The sequence below is a fragment of the Eulemur rufifrons genome, chromosome 8 (assembly GCF_041146395.1).
Source record: "Eulemur rufifrons isolate Redbay chromosome 8, OSU_ERuf_1, whole genome shotgun sequence".
NCBI lineage: Eukaryota > Metazoa > Chordata > Mammalia > Primates > Lemuridae > Eulemur > Eulemur rufifrons.
Genome location: NC_090990.1, coordinates 1,049,116 through 1,071,409, shown reverse-complemented (window position 1 = coordinate 1,071,409; position 22,294 = coordinate 1,049,116). Strand labels below are relative to the sequence as shown.

The 22,294-nt window shown below is 54.8% G+C and overlaps 1 protein-coding gene and 1 pseudogene across 2 annotated transcripts; one reads left to right on the top strand and one right to left on the bottom strand.

Moving 5' to 3' along the window:
- Positions 1 to 2,131: 2,131 nt before the first annotated feature.
- LOC138389328 (large ribosomal subunit protein eL32-like) lies at positions 2,132 to 5,127 on the top strand (annotated as a pseudogene).
- An 817-nt stretch (positions 5,128 to 5,944) lies between these two features.
- Positions 5,945 to 22,248, bottom strand: DFFB (DNA fragmentation factor subunit beta). Of its 2 annotated transcripts, XM_069479274.1 has the most exons (7): positions 22,084 to 22,248; positions 20,962 to 21,088; positions 17,935 to 18,123; positions 16,903 to 16,982; positions 14,525 to 14,695; positions 12,816 to 12,916; positions 5,945 to 7,172 (listed from the first exon to the last, which is right to left on the bottom strand). In XM_069479274.1, the coding sequence occupies exons 1-7, from the start codon at positions 22,195 to 22,197 to the stop codon at positions 6,938 to 6,940; spliced, it is 1,017 nt and encodes a 338-aa protein (XP_069335375.1). In that variant the 5' UTR covers positions 22,198 to 22,248; the 3' UTR covers positions 5,945 to 6,937. The 2 variants fall into 2 exon arrangements, with proteins under 2 accessions (XP_069335375.1, XP_069335374.1); XM_069479273.1 differs by lacking the exons at positions 5,945 to 7,172; positions 12,816 to 12,916; positions 14,525 to 14,695 and adding an exon at positions 14,697 to 15,907.
- Between the last annotated feature and the right edge of the window lie 46 nt (positions 22,249 to 22,294).

Genomic DNA, 22,294 nt, shown 5'->3' with positions numbered 1-22,294 from the left:
TCTGGTTTGGTTATAACAGCAGCTAGATTTAACTGTTAAAATGTCCTTTGACGTACAGGAAGTGTTTTACATGACAGATAAATTGGGAGCAAAATGTAGCTGCCCTGTGAGGAATTCTTCAGCTCCCTTTTCAAAAACTACCCTGCCTGGAAGTCACTCTCAGCTTCCAGTGTGACCATTTCCTCGTCAGCCGTGACCTTCACCTGCTCCGAATATTTTTGTGATTTATTGATCCATGAACTGTAATTTGAAAATGTTGCTTGTAAAGTCACTTTAGGATAGCCAGGGAAAATGATTCACAACTTGGGGTTGCTGCCTGCGTGACCATGAATCACAGCACCCGTCTCGGGGGTGATGGAGCCGCCCCCCTCGTGGGGACTTTGTCATTCCCACTTCCGTGAGCTGCATCGTCCTGCACCGGGGCCCCTGCGGGAGCAATGCAGTGTCGCATTCCCCACAAACTGCAAAAGGGAAACTGAGGCTACCGCTCTTCACTCGCAGTTTTTAACCTGCAGTGATGAACATTCTCAGGTGGAAACATTTTCCTCGTCTGCCTAGACTTTTTAAAAACAGTCCTTTGACGGTCCCAGTGTGCACTGCGTTTCCCTGTCAGCGCAGTCAAAATGAGGCCAGGCCCCTCCTTTCCTTAGGCGCCCACAGCGTCAGTGGCTTCTGAAGTTGAAGATGTATCATTTCATGCAGCAATGTGAAGAATTTTTTGAAGTACCAAAAACTCCATGTGGAATCTCCCAGGTGTTGAAAAGGTGGCAGAGATAGTGGATCTAAAGCTCTGAGGTCATTGTCAACGGAGAGTGAAGTATTACAAGAAAACACAGGTGTCCTGTGTAAGAAACGGCACAGAGGAGGGTGGCATCTTGAAAGCCTTGTGGAGTGTTTGGGGACAGGGCAGCATAGGGACCAAGAGCAGAGGGCCCACAGGGGGCCCACAGCTGCAAAACGCACCACAGAAGACAGCGCCTCAGAATGGGGCCCTCTCAGGACGAGTTTAGGGCCGGAAATACAAAACAAGTGTAGCTTAAGCCCTGGGGACAAGATGAGATTTCAAAAAGCATTTTAAAATGCACCGTTAAATCACGCTAATGGTGAGTACTCCAGCAGATGCCCTGCCTGGGTGTCCGCCGGCAGGTAAAACGAGCACCTGACCCAGCCTGCAACTGTAGGAGGCCGGGTCCTGTTACAAGCGTGAATTTTTAGAAACAATTTCTAATGTTGCGAAATTACACAGAGGGGCTTGAGCAGTATAAAAGAATGTTAGTAGATCCATCCCGTAAGTATTCCTAGCTTCGTGAGGCATATTCCTACAAAACTGACAACCAGAATAAATTGTATTTTTCTACTCCCTTGTGTGTGCTGCGCTGGGAGCCCAAGACCAGCCTCAGGCTCGGGGATTCACCGGGAGAAATCACAGGACTCGGAACACGGTTGATCACAGCAAAGGGTACAAACGTCGGCAATGGGAAGGGAGGCATGGGGCGGAGTCCAGGGCCCAGCTTCCTGATGTCATCTCCTGGTGCAGTCCCTGGAGACCCGCCTCATCCTCCCTGAGAACACTGGGGCCAGCAGGGAAGCTCCGGCAGGCCTCGTGTCCTGGGTGTCACCGGGGTCAGCTGCGTAGGCATGGAGCACCCACCCACCCTCGGAGGACCTCAGCGGCTGGCACCCTGGCCAAACTGGCACGGTGGGGCCCAGGGCCGCTGCAGACAGAAGCACCCCAGGCAGCTACTCCCAGTGCTCCGAGGTTCCCCGAGGAGTCACGCTGTCCTGAACCCAGGCCTTTCTTGGGAATGGGGCGGGTTTAAAACATGAGTCAGGCCCCTCCCTGGACCCCCAGGGGCTTCCCGCCATTTGGAATTGCAGACGCGCCTCCTTTGACTGCTTTCTCTGTCTTAGCAGACCTGTGTGTCACAAACTGAAGGTTGTGACAACCCTGCCTCACGCAAGTCTACCAATGCCATCCTCCAGTGACGTGTGTCCACTTTTGTCTCTGGGTCACATTTTAGTAACTCTCACAGTATGTCAAACTTTTGCATTATGTCTCTTACGATGATCTGTGATCAGTGATCTTTGACGTTACTATCGTAGTTGTTGTGGGGCGCCGCAAACCCTGCCCATGGCAGACAGTGGACTTGACTGGTAAATGTGTGTTCTCACTGCTCCACTGACCGGCCCTCCCCGTCTCCCCATTCCCTGATAGCGTTGCAATCAGGCTGGTCAGTAACCCTACAGTGGCCCCTAAGCATTCGAGCGAGAGGAAGAGTCGCACGTCTCTCACTTTAAATCACAAGCTAGAAAGGCTTGAGCTTAGTGAGGAAGGCGTGTCACAGCCAGGCCAGGCCTCCTACGTCACATAGCCAAGCTGTGAATGCAGAGGAAAAGTTCTTGAAGGAAATTAAAAGTGCTACTCCACGAACACACTAATGATAAGAAAGCAAAACAGCTTTATTGCTGATACGGAGAAAGTTGCCTAGTCTGAATAGATCAAACCAGCCACATTCCTTTAAACCAAACTCAATCCAGAGCAAGCAAGGCCCGAACTCCCTTCAAGTCTGTGAAAGCGGAGAGAGGTGAGGCCACTGCAGGAGAAACGTTGGAAGCTAGCAGAGCTCCGTGAGGTCTGAGAAGCCGTCTCCACCCTGTCAAAGCGCGAGGGGAGGCAGCAGGTGCTGACGCAGACGCCACAGCAAGGCATCCAGGAGACCCAGCTGGGGTCACTGGTGAAGGAGGCTACACTGAACAGCAGATTTTCCGTGTAGACAAGACAGCCTTCTGCTGGAAGATACGATCTAGGACTTTCATAGCTAGAGAGGAGAAGTCAATGCCTGGCTTCAAAGTTTGAAAGGACAGGCCGTGACTCTTTTGTTAGGGGCTAATGCAGCTGGTGACTTTAAGTTGAAGCCAGTGTCCTTTACCATTCTGAAATCCTAGGGCCCTTAAGAATCATGCTGAATCTACTCTGCCTGTGCTCTGTGAATGGAACAACAAAGCCTGGATGACAGCACGTCTGTTTACAGCACGGTTTGCTGAATATTTTAAGCCACTTTTGAGAACTGCTGCTCAGGAAGAGAGTCCTTATTGACAATGCACCTGGTCACCCCGGAGCTCTGATGGAGACGTACAAGGAGATGCATGTTGTTTCCATGCCTGCCAACACAACATCCATTCTGTAGCCCAGGGGTTAAGGAGTAATTTCAGCTTGCAAGTCTTATTATTTAAGAAATACATTTCATAAGGCCGTAACTGCCATAGATAATATTCCTCTGGTGGATCTGGGCAAAGTAAATCGATAACCTCGAAAAGATTCACCATTCTAGATGCCATTAATTCGTGGAAGGAGGTCAAAATATCAAAATTAACAGGAACTTGGAAGCTCATTCCAGCCCTCGTGGATGACTTCAGTGGAGGAAGGAACTGCAGATGTGGTGGAAACAGCAAGAGAACTAGAATTAGACGTGGAGCCCGAAGATGGGACTGAATTGCTGCAATCTCATGATCACACTTGAACAGATGGGGAGTTGCTTACAGTTGAGCAAAGAAAGTGGTTTCTGGAGATGGAATCAACTGGTGAAAATGCTGTGAACAGTGTTAAAATGACAAAGGATTTAGAATATTAATAAGCTTAGTTGATAAAGCAGCAGCAGGGTTTGAGAGGATGGACCCCAATTTTGAAAGAAGTTCTGTGGGTCAAACTATCAAAGAGCTTCGCACACTACAGAGAAATCTTTGGTGAAAGGAAGAGTCAGTCGATGTGGCAGACTTCATAGCTGTCTTATTTTAAGAAACTGCCACCGCCACCAAGGCAGGACCCTCCCCCAGCAAAAAGATGACTCACTGAAGGCTCCGATGATCGCTAGCATTTTTAACAATAAAGTATTTTGAATTAAGGTATAGACACTGGTTTTTTAGACATAGTGCTACTGCACGCTTAATAGACTATGGTGTAAACATAACTTTCATGTGTACTGGGAAACAAAAAATTTCACGTCACTCAGTTTTTTGTGACATGTGCTTCACTGTGGTCTGGAACTGAACCTCAGCGTGTCCAGGGTGCGCCTGCGCAGGCCTCCGTACCGGCCTTGGTCCCAGCACGTCTGGCTTCTCTCCTCATTGAGTCCCCCACCTACCGCTCGCTACCCTTCGGCCACGGTGGCCTTTTCCTAAGACCCTGACGTGCCCTGCCCGGCCCCCAGCTCCAGCATCGGCTCCCCCGGCCTCTCCTCGGCACCCCGGCGGCTCGTCCTCCGCTGCGTCAGGGCTGATGCCGGCTCTGTCTGTGCTGTGCTCCCTCCCAGGGATCGCGGGGTTGTGTCCGCTGCACCTGTGCTGTCCGGGTGGAGCTAGACGCGGCCGAGCTGAGGCCCCCTGCCGGCCCACCCACTGGACTCTTCCTTCCAAAGCACGGTACTGACACCAGGACCGCTGGGAGGAGGTGACCTTCGTGCCCACAGGCCATAAGACCACACTCTCAGCTCCCAGAATTTCTCTCCCTCCTTTTGTGTGAGAATGGACAGACGACAAACTCCTGTTCTGCAGAGGTTCAGCTTCCTACTCCACCCTGAGAGTCTGAGGGCCTGGGTGACGTAACTCCTGACTGGAGACACCTCGTCTGTAACAGACGTCCTCACCCAGCCCAGAGCTCGGAAGCAGGCAAAACACCATGACCACGCATCTTCCTCGGTGCACCTGTGGAGCTGGCTGCCCTCAGACCCCTGTGAAGCCCAAGAGCATCAGAGAGAGAAGCAAGAAGTTTATCTGGCACCGGTCAGACCCATATGTCAAAATGACACGTAACTGGCGGGAACCCAGAGGTATCGACAACGGGGCTCAGAGAAGATTCAAGGGCCGGACCTGGGTGCCCAGCACTGGTTGTGGGAGCAGCAAAGCACAGGCTGCCCAGGGGCTCCCGGAAGTGCCTGGCCCACCACGGCAAGGAGCTGGACGTGCTGCTGATGTGTGGAGACTGTCCATAATGTTTCCTCCAAGAACCGCAAAGCCACCATGGAAAGAGCAGCCCCGCTGGCCACCAGGGCCACCAATCCCAACGCCAGGCTGCGCAGCGAAGGAAATGAATGGATCGCTCATGTGCACGTTTTATTTGTGTTTAAATAAAACCATAAAAACTGCAAAAAAGCAGAAAACAGTGACCAAAACGACTGTGCCACAGCCAGGAGAGCCTTGCAACCCCTGCTCAGTTCCCTGTGCACAGCCCCAGCAAGCTTGGGTTCCTGCCGTCCCGCTGGCTGCAGAAAGGAAACCTCAGGTCAGGAAGGGTGAGGAGGGAGAGAGGACAGCACTCAACAGCGGAGGAGGTGGCAGAAATCCCGACAGACACACAATCTCAGCCCCGTCGTGGGCAGGGGCGTGGCACCTCAGAGCCATCTGGTAGAGGGACAGCAGACCTGTGTGTCCAGGGCAAGGTGGCAGCGCCACCTGAGAAGGAAGCATCGCCATCCAGGAAGCCCGCGACACAGACGCTGGGAAAGGTGCCCGCCCACGCCTGGAAGGGAACAGCGCAGTCCCTGAGCTTGGAATGACTGAGCTGGAAGGGCCTCGGCGGCCATCCAGTCCGGCCTCGGTGCCATACAGATGGGATCCACTGACTTCCAGAGAGTTCTTCGACCTGTGCAAGGGAGTCTGAGAAGAGGAACCAGGCGTCCCGACTCTCCCACTGTGGACACAGCCCTGGCCAGACGACAGCACGTGCAGGAGGCGGGACGTGTGCACATTCCCCACGGAACCGGCTCGTTCTGAGCCATCGCTGCATTTCAGTGAAGAAAACCCAACAGCCCAGGGCAATTTTTAGAACATCGCTGACCCCTTATTTTTATCCTTGATTTCCTTATTCTCAATGAGTGCAAACTTTTTTGGCATGTCTATTGTTAAAAAATCTTTATTGCTTTTCCTGATTATATAATCAATGTAAAAGTTCAAATATTACAAATGACTGGAAAAAGTACATTTTTTCATGTTAATACATGCTCATTTCAAAAAATTCAAGTGTTATACACGATTTGGAAGATGAGTCCTTTGTCACCCAGTCTCACCCCACCGTGTCCCCAGGATTACTGCTGTCCACGGTCTGGCGTGTTCCCTGCACACGCTGACACACGTGGATGACGTGAACGCCCACCCTTTGCAAGACAAACGGGTCACACTCTGCAGCGTTAGGCCGCCTGGGCACTAACGGCTTCCCTTCTCCACGTGTGAACGCTCACCTCGTGGACGCCTCAAACTGCTGTAGTGTTGCATTACGCGGAGGTGTTAGGTTGGGTCGTGCAATAAATGACATCTGAGCACTTTTAACCTAGAGAAACAGCAGTTTCACATGGTCCAACGTGGGCCACAACCAGCGGCCGCCCTGCGGTGGACTGTGGAGGGTTCACACTTTGCCACCGCACACAGTCCGGCCACGGTGTCCTTGCGTGTCCTGGATGCAGCACAGACGTGTTACCAAAGGTGCTGCCCCGCTCTTCGGGGCACTCAGGAGAGTCGGAGGATGGAGCTGTCGTGTGCTGTGGAAGGGGAGAGCTGGTACACGGACACCTCGTCCCTCAGGCAGGGCGGCCACGTCCAGCCACGACACAGTTTAGCGTGGAGCCCACGCTACGCGAGCACACACGACACTGGTGACATCAGAAAACGAAGGATCCCTGAGCTCAGAGACAACTCCTGGTCCCTGCCGGCCAGTGTGACCCACAGATGTCCGGTGAGCACCCTAAACCTCTCGGGACAAGAAGTTGGGCTCTCAAAAGGCACAGAAAACAGATTCAGAATATACTGAAATCAGAATTGTAGGAAATATTTTTTTTAAGTTTTTTTTCCAGGAACTACTGGAGTGACCAAAAAAGAAAAAAATAATTAGCACCTGTTAAAGTTCTGTGCACGCATGAGGCCCCACCCCAGCACGCGGCGCGCGGCGTCACTGGGACTTGCGAGCCGGCCGCTTCCTCCTTGGCCCCGTCCGGGGTTTGTAGATCCTGTCGGGGTCGCAGCCCAGCCTGTGGGTGGTTTTCTTGTGGCAGGCGATGTGCACGAGCTTGAGGTTCTCTGAGGTGAAAAGCAGGCTGTAAAAATACTCCCAGTCTACTTCTCTTCCGTCTTGTCCCTTGACGGCCTCGGCCAGCGTGGGGACAATGGTGCGCTTCTTTTCTATTCTGCAAAGCAAGGTCAGAGAGCGTCACTTTCTGCCGTCACAGGGCCACAGGCACATTTCCCAGCAAACCACAGAGACGTTTACGACTCGGTTCTGACTCGGTCGCCGTAGCTAAGCACAGAAGGTTTGGCCGTTCACGGGAAAAGGCCAGTGCAGAATTGAGACGTCGGCGGGAGCCTCGTGTGCAAACATCCAAAGAACCGGGCCAGGGAAGGGGCAGCTCCGGGGGCCGACTCGGGAGCCCCGGGCGCGACTCCCCCCAGACGCGTGCTAAGCGCCGTCACCGACGGGCGGCCGTGCCCGGGGCCAGGTCTGTCCGGCACAGCCGGGCGCGGGAGCTCTGCCGGGGCACTTTCCAAAGCTTGGTTTGTGGACGTTGCTCAAAACACTGAAAATCCACAGGAACAAAGGGCAGTCGGCCATGTTCCCGTCACTCGCAGTTGCCCACCGTCGACAGCTGGCTTACTCGCTTCCACATTTCACCTACGTATAGATTTATTAAAAAATACCTGAGGCCGGGCGTGGTGGCTCACGCCTGTAATCCTAGCACTCTGGGAGGCCGAGGTGGGCGGATCGTTTGAGCTCAGGAGTTCAAGACCAGCCTGAGCAAGAGCGAGACCCCATCTCTATTAAAAATAGAAAAGAAATTATATGGACAGCTAAATATATATATAGAAAAAATTAGCCGGGCATGGTGGCGCATGCCTGTAGTCCCAGCTACTCGGGAGGCTGAGGCAGGAGGATCGCTTGAGCCCAGGAGTTTGAGGTTGCTGTGAGCTAGGCTGACGCCACGGCACTCACTCTAGCCTGGGCAACAAAGTGGGACTCTGTCTCAAAAAAAAAAAAAAAAAAAAAAAAAAAATACCTGATATTGAATGAAAGTTTTAAAAGTACACCCTTACAAATGAAGCTGCAGTCACCTTTGCCTACCACCCTTAATCTCCTCTCCTCTTTGTGCCCCAGAGGTAATCACTGTTAAGGGTTGGATATTTACCTTTCAGTGCCAATTTCATACGTCTATTTGCGTATTTGTGCATCTGTGTTTAAAAAATATATAACATTGCTTTGTGTGAAGCTGTTTCACGTACACGCAAACCACTCACAGGCCCAGTCACCACGGTAGGCACTTGGGAAGTGACAAGATGGGGCTAGAGATCCCACAGCAGGGCCTTGGTCCACGGTGGGCTACGCTGGTGCGGACCCCCTCCCCACGATACAGAGAAATGGCGAACAAAAGTCACCTTTTTTAAAATACATAGTTGAGATCAAAAAAAAGAAGGGGGCTCCCCAGCTGCAGGGACAAGAGAAATAAACGCTCGACCCACCAGGCAGGCTGCTACCAGGGCCACACCGGAGTTCCTGCCCTGATACAGGCCAGGGATGCTCAAGAGACAGGGGAGGTGGGACTGAGACCCCATCCCTGTCCTTAAACGGAACACAAAAGCTGGAGCCGAGCCCAGGCCTTTGGGTGGGAGGAAGGAAGGACCCACAGGGGCGGTTCCCTAATGCCATATAGCCAGCCACCATGAACTTGGTGTTCTGTGGGTCGGCCCGGCGGGTCTTCAGCCAGTGTCGCCTGGCAGGCTGGGGCTGCGTCTGCCGGAGCGCTGCCTGTGGGCTGGGCCCCTCTCCCTGCGTAGCTTCCACCACCCGGGCAGGCTCCGGCTCCCTCACACGGTAACAGCAGCGGCGTGCAAGCACTTTCCAGGCCTCTGTTTGCTGTTTGTGCCCTGTTCCCTGGTGTCACATGGCCAAGGCTGAATGCAGCATGGCAGAGCGGGCCAGGGCAGTCCCCAGGGGTGTGGATGCCGGGAGTGAGTCTTTGGGAGCCATTCACGTAACCACCTTCCACGGTCACCCACGAACACAAGGCATGTGGTCCACACGTACACTACCAACAAACACGGGAACCACAAGCAAGAAATAATCTAAAATTGTTTCAGAGCCACTAAACAACCCTGGGCATCTGGAGGAAACAAATGCAAATCGCTCTGTAGGGACATTCTGACAAGCCAGCGCACAAGGATGTCTACAGACAAAACAGTTCCCACTGGGAGGAATTCAGAACCCAAAGGGACAAACAGAAGAAGGAATAACACTCTGACAAGCAAGAGAGGCCCCACAAATGCACCATGAGGACTGGCAGTGACCAGGGCCCCGCCCTCAACTATACTGTACACTAGTAGCATCAAGAAAAATTTATAACCTTAACTATATGTTAGATACAAAGAGAAACGAATTCATGGATAAGAAGAAACCCAAAAAAGTAGAGGTAGGAATAAAAAAAATTAAAAATTAATGAAGTTAAGTAAGGGGCCAAATGTGGCCAAAGGCACCAGTGAAGAGGCTCAATAGAAAGTCTGGGTACCAGGGACATGGCTGGTACCTGCAGGGCAATTCCCGCAGCTTATGGCACTGAAAGGCCCTTAGGCCTCCAGAATGGGGACAGCGCTTTCCGGGCCCCGCCCCTAGGTGCCTCCCCCAGCCAAACCCCACCCACCCCTATGGGCAGGTTGCTTCTGGGCCAGGGGCACCCAGACCCACCCTCCCAGACCACACTCCCAGTGCTGGGCCTGCAGCGTTTCATGGGACACCCCCCCCCACCCCCGGAACTGCTTCCAGGTTGGCACCAGCTCTTGGCCAGCCCACCCTCCAGGAACAAGCTGTGCCCCAGGGCACATGCCCCTCGGCCGGAGGGGGAGGGTGTTAGAGCCTGGACGCCCCAGGCATGCACACGCAGGTCCCTGTGGCATAAAGGGGCGCTCAGGTGGGAAGAGAAGGGCCATGGGTTGGCGCCAGGGGCCGGCTGCCCTGCACTGCCATGTTGTGGAACCCAAAAGTCTCCAAATTCTTCTCAAACCTGGCACCTGGCCTGCACGCCATGATGATGTGTAAGTCCAGGTAGGAGGATAGCATGCATTTTATTTCATCCTTTGTTAGCTTTAACTCTTAAACATGAAAACATGGGACATGTGGCTTCAAGCCCACACATGTCAGGGGCAGCCTGTGGCAGACAGACCAGTGTTTCTCTAGCTTTTTGATTGCTGGCGGTAAAAACTCCATTTTTAATTAAAACCCAATACACATATCCCTGTGTAACTGTCTCTACTTAGAGAAAATGTCACTGAAACGAACATTGCATGAGATGTTACTCGGACTCGTGCTGCACGTTCTGCTGTCTTCTCTGTTTTCTGCTCTCTGTGCTGGGGAGCCAGGCTCATTTTAAAATGCTGGCTGTGTGCTCTCGGCCAACGTCCCCACCCCCAGAGGGTCGTGAAAAGTGGGAGAGCAGCCAGGAGAAATCAGCTTGTTGCTGCGTGTCAGAAGGGGCCCCGCACACCAGCAAAGAACAAAAGAGAACATCTTCATGCTGAACAGGGTGGGGAAGGAGTTCTGAACACACAAAAATGAAAAGATACATCTGAGTAGATTGAAATTTAAAACTTGTCATGATAAAAGACATCACAGAATTAAAGAAAAGCCAAAATTATATCTCTCTAACATAAATAGCCACCAAGGAATTAGTTTCCAGAATATGTACAGTAACCCTACCGATAACTAAGACCAAAAACCCAATAAAAAACAAGCAAAGGAAAGCAACACAGAAGACACAGGCTGTTTGGATACGGTTCGTTTGCCTTCCCCCAAGTCTCACGTTGAAATTGGGTCCCCAGTGTTGGAGGTGGGGCCTGGTGGGAGGTGCTTGGGTCCCCCATGGATGACAGGTGCCATTTCCCAGAAGTGAGTGCATTCCCACTTAGATCCTGCGAGAACTGGTGGTTGAAAAGCGCCTGGCGCCTCCCGTCTCCTGTTTGTGCTCTCACCACGGGCTCCCTGCACACCTGCCCCCCCCACCTTCCTCCTGAGCGGGAGCAGCCTGGGATCCTCCCCGTCTCCTGTTTGTGCTCTCACCGCGTGCTCCCCACACACCCGCCCCCCCCACCTTCCTCCTGAGCGGGAGCAGCCTGGGGTCCTCCCTGTCTGTTGCTTGTGCTCTCACCGCGTGCTCCCCACACACCCGCCCCCCCCACCTTCCTCCTGAGCGGGAGCAGCCTGGGGTCCTCCCCAGAGGCAGACGCTAGTGCGGCTTCTGTGCAGCCTGCAGAACCGTGAGCCACGTAAACCTCTTTTCTTTACAAACTACCCAGTCCCAGATCTTCCTTTATGGCAACACAAGAAGACTAAGACAACACAAGTGGCCAATACACATATAAAGAGATACTCAAACTTCCCAGTAATCAGGAAAATAAAAACTAAAGCAAGAGAATCTGTTTCTCACCTATCAGAGAGGATGAATGCAATAAAAGGACAATGGCACCAAGTGGTGGCAAGAACATGGACCTGCACAAGTTCTCAGTACTCAGAGAAGGGAAGGTGGCCGTCTGGAGGTCACTCGGGCAGCCGTCCCACGCTGGAACACACATCCAGACCCCGGGAACCTGGGAAATGTCTGGACAGGGCCTGAGAATCTGCATTCCTAACCCGTTCTCAGATGTTGCTGATGCTTTAAAAGTGACCACACTTTAAATAACGTGGAACCCGCCCATATGGGCTCATTCCATGAGTGTTCATCCCAGGGTTTTTCATAAGAGTGAAAAATCAGAACTAATGTAAAAGCCTACCAGTAGGGAAACAAAAGTTAAAATTAGAATCTATTCAAAACTAAAGCGTTCTGCATCTGTTCAAATGAATACACCAAATCTACAAACACGTCACCACAAGCACAGTGTAAAGTGAGAACACGCTGCAGAGTGACAGAGCAGGACGCCACGTGTATACGTGTGGGGCTCAGGCACGTGGTGAAGGTGCGGTGACGGCATCAGGAGGACACACAGATTCCAGAATGGTGCTTCCCCAGGGGCAATGAAAGGGACTGGAGCAGAAGGGGTGATTCAGCTATAATGTTTTATACTTTCACAAAAATCTGATTCCAAAAAGTAACACAGGCTGTGCGTCCCTTGTCCGAAATGCTTGGAACTAGACGTGTTTTGGGTTTGGAACTTTTTTGGATTTGGGAACGTTGCATTTCACTTACTGACTCATCGTCCCAACTCTGAAAACCAGAGATGCTCCAATGAGCACTTCCTCTGACCTTCGTGTTGACGTTCAGAAGTTTCAGATTTCGGATGAGGGATGCATAACCCGTAGAGCCATTTTAAGGGCATTTGAACATCTCTGTCTCTATAAAGCAAGGGTGAGGACAGTATGGTTAAGGAAAGTATCTCAGTTTAAGACAATGAAGTTTTCCATCCTGCCCTTTTCTTTAGTGCTGTTGAGCTTATGTAGCTACAGAAACCACCCCGCCGGCTGCGGCTGGTGCTGGGCCTCACTCAACGAGAAGGGCCCTGCACGCCTAGAGCGCCCGCTGTCGGGGCGCGTCCTGGTTCCAGCACACGAGGCGCCTCTGTGCCTGGGCCCTGTGCTCTGGGGAAGGCAGACGCGGCCCAGCCCCATCCTGGGTGGGAACGGAGGGGACAGGGAACTCAGGTCAAGTAGTGCTGAAAGACAGTGCGCATCCGCCCCTCGGCCCTTCGCTGGGCTGTAACCGAGGTGGGGACGGGACCCTGGCAAGGCGCTCCTCTGGCCCGTGAACGTGGTTCTCAGCAACAGCCGCTCCGGAACCCCCCTGGGAGACAGCACTTACACGTGGTCCAGGTTCCAGGTGCTGAAGAGGACCCTGCTCTCCCTGTTGCCGTAGGGGTTGATGGAGTGTCTTGACAAGCAGCTGTCCATGTCAAAGGGACCCTGGGGGCCAAGAGAGCAAGAGGAGGCCAGGACGTGAGTCTACCATCTGCTGTCTCCACTACCAAGTCAGATGATCCTACTGAGACGCAGGCCCCGCGGGGAATCTGGTCCCCATCAACGGTTTCACTAAGCACCTCACCACCTACACCAGCACAGGCCTGCTGTCTCCAGCCCTCCCTCGCCCCTGCGAGCACACGCCAGCAGCCACACCTCGTGGGAGCAGAGGCCACAGAAGGTGCTGACTTGCCCAGGGCAGGCCCAGCACGTGGGAAGCGAGACCTGTGTGCCACGGTACTCCCTTTCCACCCATTCCCGAGGCTTCCCGACATTTCCCTACAATCCTGACACGGAGGCTGGGCCGCTGTGCTGAAGGCACCATGGCCACTGCTTCCGTTTTCCCTGCCACTGGCATTCCTGGTCACTCGGCACACTCATTCTGTTGTAGACATCTGTGGAAAGTAAGCCGAGTGGCCCAGCTCCCAGCTGCCACCCCACCTCCCAGCTGCCAGCCCACCTCCCACCCCACGCTCCCAGCTGCCACCCCAGCTCCCAGCTCCCAAAGACCTGCAGCTTCCCCAGTGGAGCCCACTGCTTCCCGCTGCTGTGCCAGGGCCCACCTGGTCCCACCTGGTCCCACCGGCCCACCCCTGCCCAACCCCACGCCAAAGCTTTGCCTCCTTCTCAGTTCCCCTCCTAATGGCCTCCCAAGCCCCAGGACACTGGCTGCGTCCCCTGCCCTTGCCTGTTTACACCTCTTTCACCATCCCCAACGCTGGCATCTCTTTGAGGCCGGGGTGACCTTGCACAGTGCCTGGCACGGTGGGTACTCAGTGGGTGGCCAGGCGAGCTCATCTGAAAGTCTGGATGTCAAGCCAGCTGGGAAGGACTTTTATGGTCAGGGTCCGTCACCCATGGAAAGAATCTGCCCATCAGCGGCAGCCAGGAGCCTTTTTCAATAACAAGAAGCCACAGGTGGCCACACCTGCCACCCAGCCCCTGCTGCTGGAACCTCTCAGTGGCTCCACGAAGGCCATCTGCGTAGGGGATGTTACTGGGGAGGCGACTGCAGCTGTAAACGGCAAGAGGTGCCCCCCGGTTCCTCCCCTCACTGGGCGGGGTCTGGAGACTCACCGAACCCCGGACGCCATCGCCACCCAAGGCTGGACACGCCTAACATGGCACAGAAGGGGAACCCGCCAAGGCAGTGGGAAAGAAGCACGAGCCTCAACAGCCTCCGCCCGTCCCGAAAAGGACACCACTTCCCGCCTCCAGAAGTGAGAGAGATGAACGTCTGCCGTGTAAGCTCCCAGCTACGGTAATCAGTTACGGCAGCCCGAGCTGACCTACGACACGGCCCGGGCCTACAGACACAGAAGCCCTGGCGTGGGCCCAGCAGCCCTGTACAAGCTCCCCGGGGACTCCCAGGAGCGTGAGGTCTGAGACCGTCTGGCTGAGACAGTCCTGCCCTCACCTTGAACATGAGAGCTGCACCTCCCAAGGGGCTTTGCCCAGGGGGCCAAGGGCTGAACGTCCTCACCTGCCTTGCCCCAGGAGGGCTGTGCCCCCAGGCCACCTGGGTGGCCCCAGGATACAGGACACACAGCTCACCTGGCAGGAGAACCAGCCTTCCGGTGTACAAAGTCGGCCGCTGGCCTTAGCTCCTCTGTCGAAGTAGCTGCCGTTGTACTGCACAGACTTGAGCTTCTCACACATGGAGTCCAGGACCCGCACGTACTCCTCTTGAGCCTCCTCGCCCACCATGGAGGCGTAGGAGTTCACCTGGAAGAGCAAGGAGCACCACGCCCTAAACCCATGCTGGGCTCCTGATCCTCAACTCCCGGCCCTCAGAGACCCTGCCCCTCGGGCTACAGGGTCGAGACCCGCTCGGCTGCCCCCCTGGGAAACTGCTCCGAGCCCATGACATGGAGGGAACCGCGACACCGGCCCATCAGGCTGCGTGAGAACTGGGGGAGACGCTGTCAGTGGCAGCGCCCGTCTCGCTGTGGTCAGGCGGGCAGTGGGGAGCAGAAGGGCCCAGACCTATTACACGTAGTTAGGGCAACTATCGTGAGCTAAGTTAGGAAATTCAGGGGAACAGGGACAGTCACCAAGACCTTGAGGAAATGCAGAAAAAGATGACACCGCAGAAAACTGTGCCACACAGAGTGGGGTAGGCCATGGGTACAGGGACGCCAACCCTGTGGGGCAACATCAGGACAGAACATGCAGTCCCCGGCCCACCGCAGGGACCTCTGCAGCGCCTTCCACATGCTAACAGTGTGTCACGGCATGACGTGGCCTGGCATGGTGTGGTGTGTCATGCCGTGTAAAGAGGAAACCCACATTCAGACATGGCAGACAGGTGAGGGGCAGAGCTGGCTCCACCTCTGGGAGGGGAGGGAGGTGGAGGGGTTTACAAACCAAGGAGCCAGGTGACAGTTGCGGGGGTGACCCTCACCTACAGCATGGCTGCCTGGCCCCACAGACCTCTGCCAGCTTTGACCGCAGTTGGACAGATGATGAACGCAAGCTCAGGGCATCCTCTCCCCCGTGCGCCCTGGCACTCATCCCCACCCCCGCCCCATGAGCTGGAGCAGGTGACGACACCAGCTGTGCTCGGCCTCCCCGCAGCGGCCACAGGTCGGCAGGCGCAGGATGGTGGCAGGGCGGTGGTGCCACAGCAGTGTGTGTGTTCGACATCCTGGAGAGCTCCTGGAGGGGGCCGGGGGGGACAGCAGGGTCCCCAGCGCAGGCCACGGGCGGGAACCCAGGCGGAGGCGGGCCGGGCCAGGCAGGGCCTGCACCACCTTTGCCTGAGGTGCCTTCCGCATAGCAGCTTCTCCAGGGAGCACACACCGTGTCCAGTCTTCCACCACGAAAATTAAAATTTAGATACATGGCAGGGCACGGAGCACCAAGGTGGGGGATGGAAGCTGAAGGAACAAAACGGCCAAAGAACTCCTCGCCACCCGCAGGGCACAAGGCAGCTCGCTGCAAAAAACAGACCGGAGAGCCCCCGGGCTGTGCCCGGCCACCCACCCGCTCCACGCATGCTGCCGGTGTGTGCTGCCAGGACACCCGCCCTCCTCGCGCTTGTCCTGTCCAAAAGGATCTGAAGGGACGGCACAGAGCCCAACACAGCAGGGGAACAGGGCCCACGTGCCCCAGCATGCCCCATGGGACACTTCTCCCGCTGTCTGCAGGCAGGCCCCGCTCTCCACTCTGCTCCTCGATTGTCCTCTGCTCTATTTCGTGGTTGGAACGAAGCAGAATAAAGACCACGCGTGGCGTGGGCCTGAGGGCCTATTTCTTCCTGAAGGTGAAATGCAATTTCGCTGGTAACGTCACATTTAAATCTGCATCTGTCCGTGTGGACGTTTCCCCGAGAAGGGAGGGGCTGGTCTAGTTGAAGAGTCAGAGCTCAGACCCAGCAGTTACTCTGAGCGCCTCCAAGCAGCACTCAGTGCGGCAAACGCTGCCCGGCCTCTCCATGGCCTGTCAGAGGTCAGGGGGCTGCGCCAAGCGAGCGACGGAAAACAAATGCGGTGCTGGAGAGAGGCACCCGCCAGAGCGAACGGTGACAGAGAGAAGACGTTAAGTTCATGTCAAAATCGAACCACCCGGTACATGACGATATTCACAGGCCGGTGCTATGCAACACAACAGGGGAACACACAATGGAAGGAGAAAGCATGGCTCTGGCTGGGCACTGCCAATCTCAGCCAGGCCAGGGGGACCCGAGCGCCCTGCCCTGGGGAGGACAGAAGCCCAACGCCAACTGCAGGAGGAGGCCGAGCAGTAGGACGGTGACGCCCCGTGCTCCTCCAGGCGCACGGTGCATCCGCTGGCTTAGCCGACCAGACACACGCAGGCGCAGGCGTGGTGGCCCTGCCAGCACCCGCCATCCCGAGGACCGGAGCCTCCTAAGCCCCACAGAGCCGGCGTTCCTAAACCCACCAGCATCCCTGGCTCTAACACAGGCTTACCTCTCTCAGGTAACCCCGGATCCGGCTCTCACAGCTGTATCTCAAATAGCTAGACTTGCTCCGAAATCGGGACTCCAAGCCTGCGAGGAAAAAGAGGACACCCCCCCCCGCCGTAGTTCACGGGGCAGGCCAGGGGCCTCTCGGTCTGTGCCCTGCCCGGCCCAGGTGCCAAGCGGGGCAGGACGTGAGAGTCACATTGCTGCGTCTTGACAAGCATTCTGAGAGTGATGTGCACAGTGTGTTTAGGTTTTGTTTGTTCTGGAAGCATCTCAGACACTACTGAGGGGCTTCGGCCTGACTAGTCCTCAGCCCCTTTTCCAAGTCTCTCGGGGTTGGCTACAGCGGGCCTTAAAGACCAGCCCAAAAGGCGGCAGCAACCCAAGTGTCACTCATTAGGAAACGTGGCGTGTACATACAACGGGTGTCACTCAGCCTGGACAAGGAAGGGAACTGGCACCTGCTACAACACGGTGACCTGAGGGCCTGTGCTGAGTGGACTCAGCCGGTCACAAAGGGCAAACCCTGCAGGACCCGCCCACAGGAGGCCTCCGAGTCGTCAAATCACAGAGCCGGGAAGCGCATGGGGGTGGCCACGGCTGGCGGGGATGGGGAGTCGTGTTTAATGGGGACACTTTCAGATGGGAAGATGAAAAGGGTTCTGGAGATGGATGGTGGTGACAGTTCACAGCAACGAGAATGTGCTTAATGCCACTGAATATGCACTAAAAAATGGTTAAGATGGTAAATTTTACATTTGATACATTTTACCACAATTAAAAAAAAATAATTAAAAAGGCCCAGGCAAGGGCTGCCCGGGACTCTGACCCGCCACGTGAGCTCTTGCTGGACGCCTTTCCCATGAGGCCTGGGGGCTGCCTGTGAGCACCTTCTGTTCAGAGACCCCACCCCGACCCTCGTGAAGCCAGGAGAGCCCTGCGTTGGGTGGCTCTGGGACTTGAAATAGGACCCTCAGGCTGCAAGGAAGCCCTGCCCTGCCAGCCCGGCCCGCCCAGAGCCCGCGTCCACACGCACCTTCAAACCACGGCGGGTCCTCGGCCCGGGTCTCGGCCGCTATGTTCTGGCTGACGTTGTGCAGGAGGTCGGCCAGCAGCTTCTGCCTCAGCGGGGCCTGCTCGTCCGACAGCAGCTGCCGGGCGGCCTGGATGATCTCCGCATGGGGCTCGTGAAACACACTGAGGAAGTGACCGATGTCACTCACATCTGCCACCAACACAGGGACAAACAGAAAGGCGTATAGTTCAGCGGAAGACATGTGTTGCCCCTGGCCACGAAAAGAGTCTCTGCCCACATCTCTGTCCTAACCTGTCAGAGCCTGGGGACTATCCCCAGGCCCACATCCCTGCCCTGACCCCGGCTGGCGACCACCTGTCAGTGCGCTGGGAAGATGTGCTTTGGAACATGAAAGTGCCACCCAGCAGAAGCTGCCGTTCCTCGAGCCCTCTCCTCTGAACCAAGCTGCCCCTTCTCTGGTCCTTCCCTCAATACCTTACTCCAGACCAGCAAATCACTTTTCCTGCTCCCTCACGGAGTCTTCTCATAACTCCCTAAAGCAGTGAGCTCTCCCAGCAAGCTCTTAATAGGAAGTGAAAGTCTACCAAGGACCCCAACAAAATGTTAGCAAATAGAACTCAGTAATAGGTAAAAAGATGTAAATGCCACGGCCAAGTAGGAATGCAAGGCTGGTTCAATATTCGAAAATCAATCAGTGCAATCCACCATATCAACAGGCTACAGAAGAAAAGTCACACAAGCATATCAATTGATGCCGAAAACTACAGGAGGAAATCTTGGGGACCCAAGGCTTGGTGAAAAGTTCTTCAACTTAACACCAAAAGCATAAGCATAAAAGAAAATAACTGACAAACTCAGTTTCATCAAAATTCAAAACTCTTGCTCTGGGAAAGATACTAGCAATAAAAAGAAAAGACAAGCTACAGAATAAGAGAAAATACACATAAACTGTGTATCTGACGGAGAACTCATATCCAGGTGTATTAGGGGAAAAAAAAAACCTTTCAAAACTCAACAGTAAAAAAAAATATATCTAATTACAAAATGGGCAAAAGACATGGAGAAACATTTCACCAAGAGCATCCACAGATGGCAGATAAGCGCATAAAGATGTTCCATACCATTAGCCATTGGGGAAATGCAAATAAAGGCCACAATGAGCTATCGTATCACCACACACCAATCCGAACGATTAAATAAAAAATAGTAACGATGCCCAAGGCTGGTGAGGCTGCAGAGAAACCAGATCTTTTGTACATTGCTGGTGGAAAGGTAAATGGTGCAGCCACTCTGGAAAATAGTTTGGAAGTCTCTTCCTTTGTTTTAAATAGCTTTATTGAAACATAATTCCCATCCTTACAAAAAATTTAAAAATTATCCAGGTGCAGTGGCGTGTCCCTATAGCCCCAGCTAAAGGGGAGGCTGAGGCAGGAGGATCGCTTGAGCCCAGGAGTTGGAGGCTGCAGTGAGCTATGATGGCACCATTGCACTCCAGTCTGGGTGACAGAGTGAGACCTCTTCTCTTAAAAAAAAAAAAAAAAAAAGGAGCAAACTATTGATACATACAACTTAGATGGCTCTCAGGGATAGGATTACAGAGGGGCAGCATGAAGGAGAAACTTGGTGGTGACAGATGGGGGAGGTCTGTACCCTGACTGCGGTGCTGGTCACATGAATCTACCTGGGGATACCCGACGGAACAATACACACATATTACACCAACATCACTTTCCTAGTTTTGAGACTGTACCACGGTTATATCAGATGTCACCTTTGGGGGAATCAGTGAAGGCTACACAGGACCTTCCTGATTTTTCTTTGCAGCTTCCTGAGAATCTATTATTGTTTCTAAATACACAGTTCAAATATTTTTTAAAAGTCTACCCAGGAAAAGGACTGGTGTTCTCAGCGAGAGAGGGGGACAAAGCACCAGAGAGAAGGGAAGACAAAGACAGACAGACGAAGAGATTGAGCGGTGGGGAGGGACAGAGAGAGCACCCTGTTCTGCTCTCATTCAACCACACCACAAAATGGGAAAGAAAAGGAAACATCCAAAGGCACCCAATACCCCAACGGTCTCCTGCCCAGGCCCCAGCTCCCACAGGGGCCATCCCAGGTGGCATCACTGTGATGTTTTCTGGCCACCTCCTCTAGAAGGACAAGACCCAGTGGAGAAAGAGGACCTGCAACCTCAGAGCACACACCAGGTGCATCACCCCTCCTGCTGACAGCTCAGCCCTGACACCATGGCCGCCCGCCACACAGACGCTATCCTCCGGTTCCCTCCTTCTGCCCTGTGGGCAGAGGAGCCAGGACCCTCTCTGGTCCCAGGAGTTCCCACATCCTTCTCAGGGCACCAGAAGTGTCTCCTGAAGCATAACCCCCTTTGCACAAGAGCCAGACAACCCTCCCAGGAAGGGCACACCATGGTGTCAAGCCTGTCCCAGGGGTTGGAACCTCTGGCTCATGGACACTCACACAAGCAGCACAGAACTTGCCATCCAGCTGTTCTGGAAGGCAAAACTTGTGTCCTGGGGCTTTTGTCCAGAGACCCCTAAAGAACCACCTCTCAAAGCAATTGTCCCAAACACGAGCCCGAAGGACAGCTCGGTAAACACTAATAGGTAAGAAACTGAGCATCGTGGCAGCCACCACCTCAGCCCTTTAGAAAGAGGCACAGCGCGGCAGGTGCGAGCGGCATCTCTCTCTGGCTCCACCTTACCCACAAAACTGTGCGGGCCCAGGCCCAAGCCCTTCCTTTGCCCTAGGGAGTTACTAGGATGCCTCAAATGAACACAAACAAAATTAAGAGAATTTTCTTTAAAAAGACAACCAACTGATCAACTGCGCTCATGGACAAGAGAACTGAGGACCTGGCCATCTACGTAGCCCTGACCAGCTCTGACTCCAGAGGGCCTTCTCCTTGACACCAGAGCGTAGAGTAAGGGGGGGCCCCTCCCTTCCTTACTGGCACCTGGGTTAAGCCCCCAGGACCTCCCGCCCACCCCCAAGGCCCTTGCCACTTACAGCCCTGCCAGGTCTGGCCCGAGGTGAGCAGCACGAGCTCGGTGTTGTCGGGGATGCTGGGGAAGTAGTCTTCGGTCAGCTCCGTGCCGTCCTCATACAGGCACAGCCAGGAGCTGCGCACCGGGAGCTGCAGGGGCAGGGGGAGGGAGGGTCTCAGGCCGCCACTCTCGGGGCAGCAAGACGGGGTTTTTCATTCACAGGCCTCACAAATGACAAGCAGGAGCTCTGTGTAAAGAGCCTGGCTCTGGATGCTGCCTGTTTGCTACACCAATACCCAAGACAAGACTCAGCACGTCCAAACAAGGGCACCTGACCGCAGGCCATTCTAAAATACGAAAAGTCACGTAAAAACATATACCAAGTGATGACTGTTTGCTATGCAGAATTCACTACACAGACTTTCTCTTTTTTTCTTTTTTGATGGGGGTGTCTTACTATGTTGCCCAGGCTGGTCTTGAACCCCTGGCCTCAGCAATCCTCCTGCCTCAACCTTTGGTGTAGCTGAGACTACAGGGCTGCCCCGACGCGTCTCTCTGAAAATGACTCACTGCCTCTGCAAAAGCGTGGCTGGCACCCGCGTGGCTGGCACACGCACTCTTGGCTTGCTGAGGTCGGTTCCCTGTTACTGCACACTGGTCAGTTTTACGCTCTGTTTTTAGGCCTTGTCTGAAGTTTCAGGCATTTTCATGGCAACTTCCCCGGACCACCAACACACGCACACACGCAAGCCTAGCACTGGCCTAAGAAAACAAGCACAGTAAGAATGGGAATGAAGACTGAAATCCGCAGAGGGATTTGGAGCCCACCCTGCCCAACCGCATTGTCACACCGGGTGAGCTGAGCGACGCTGCAGAACGGACGTGGCCGTGTCGCCGGGAGCACCACCAGCTGGGCACGGACGCCAAGGCCCCTGAGCCCGCGCAGAGCCGTCGCGACCTGCACGGTCAGCGGAGGGAAGGAGGGGTCCAGACCGCCCCGCAGGCCGTCCCCAGCGCACGACAGCCGAAAGCGGCGCGGCGGGCCCGGCGGACGGCACGTGACGGCGAGGGCGCCCGGCCGCTCCCGCCCGCCGCGCACACCTGCCCGGCCCCGCAAGCCTCGCGGGCCCCGCGGCCGGCGCACCTGGAAGCGCAGGCACCCCTTGCGCAGCAGCTCCTGGCAGCTCCTGCCCGCCACGCCGAACTTCCTCGGGCTGCGCAGGGCCCGCATCTTCACGCTCTTGGCTTTCTGGAGCATTGCAAGCGTCCTCGAGGCCTCCGGGCCCCGCAGGCGCCGCTCCCGCGCGCCCGCCGCTCAGACAGCCTTGGCCGGCGCGACCCGGGTTTCGCCGGCG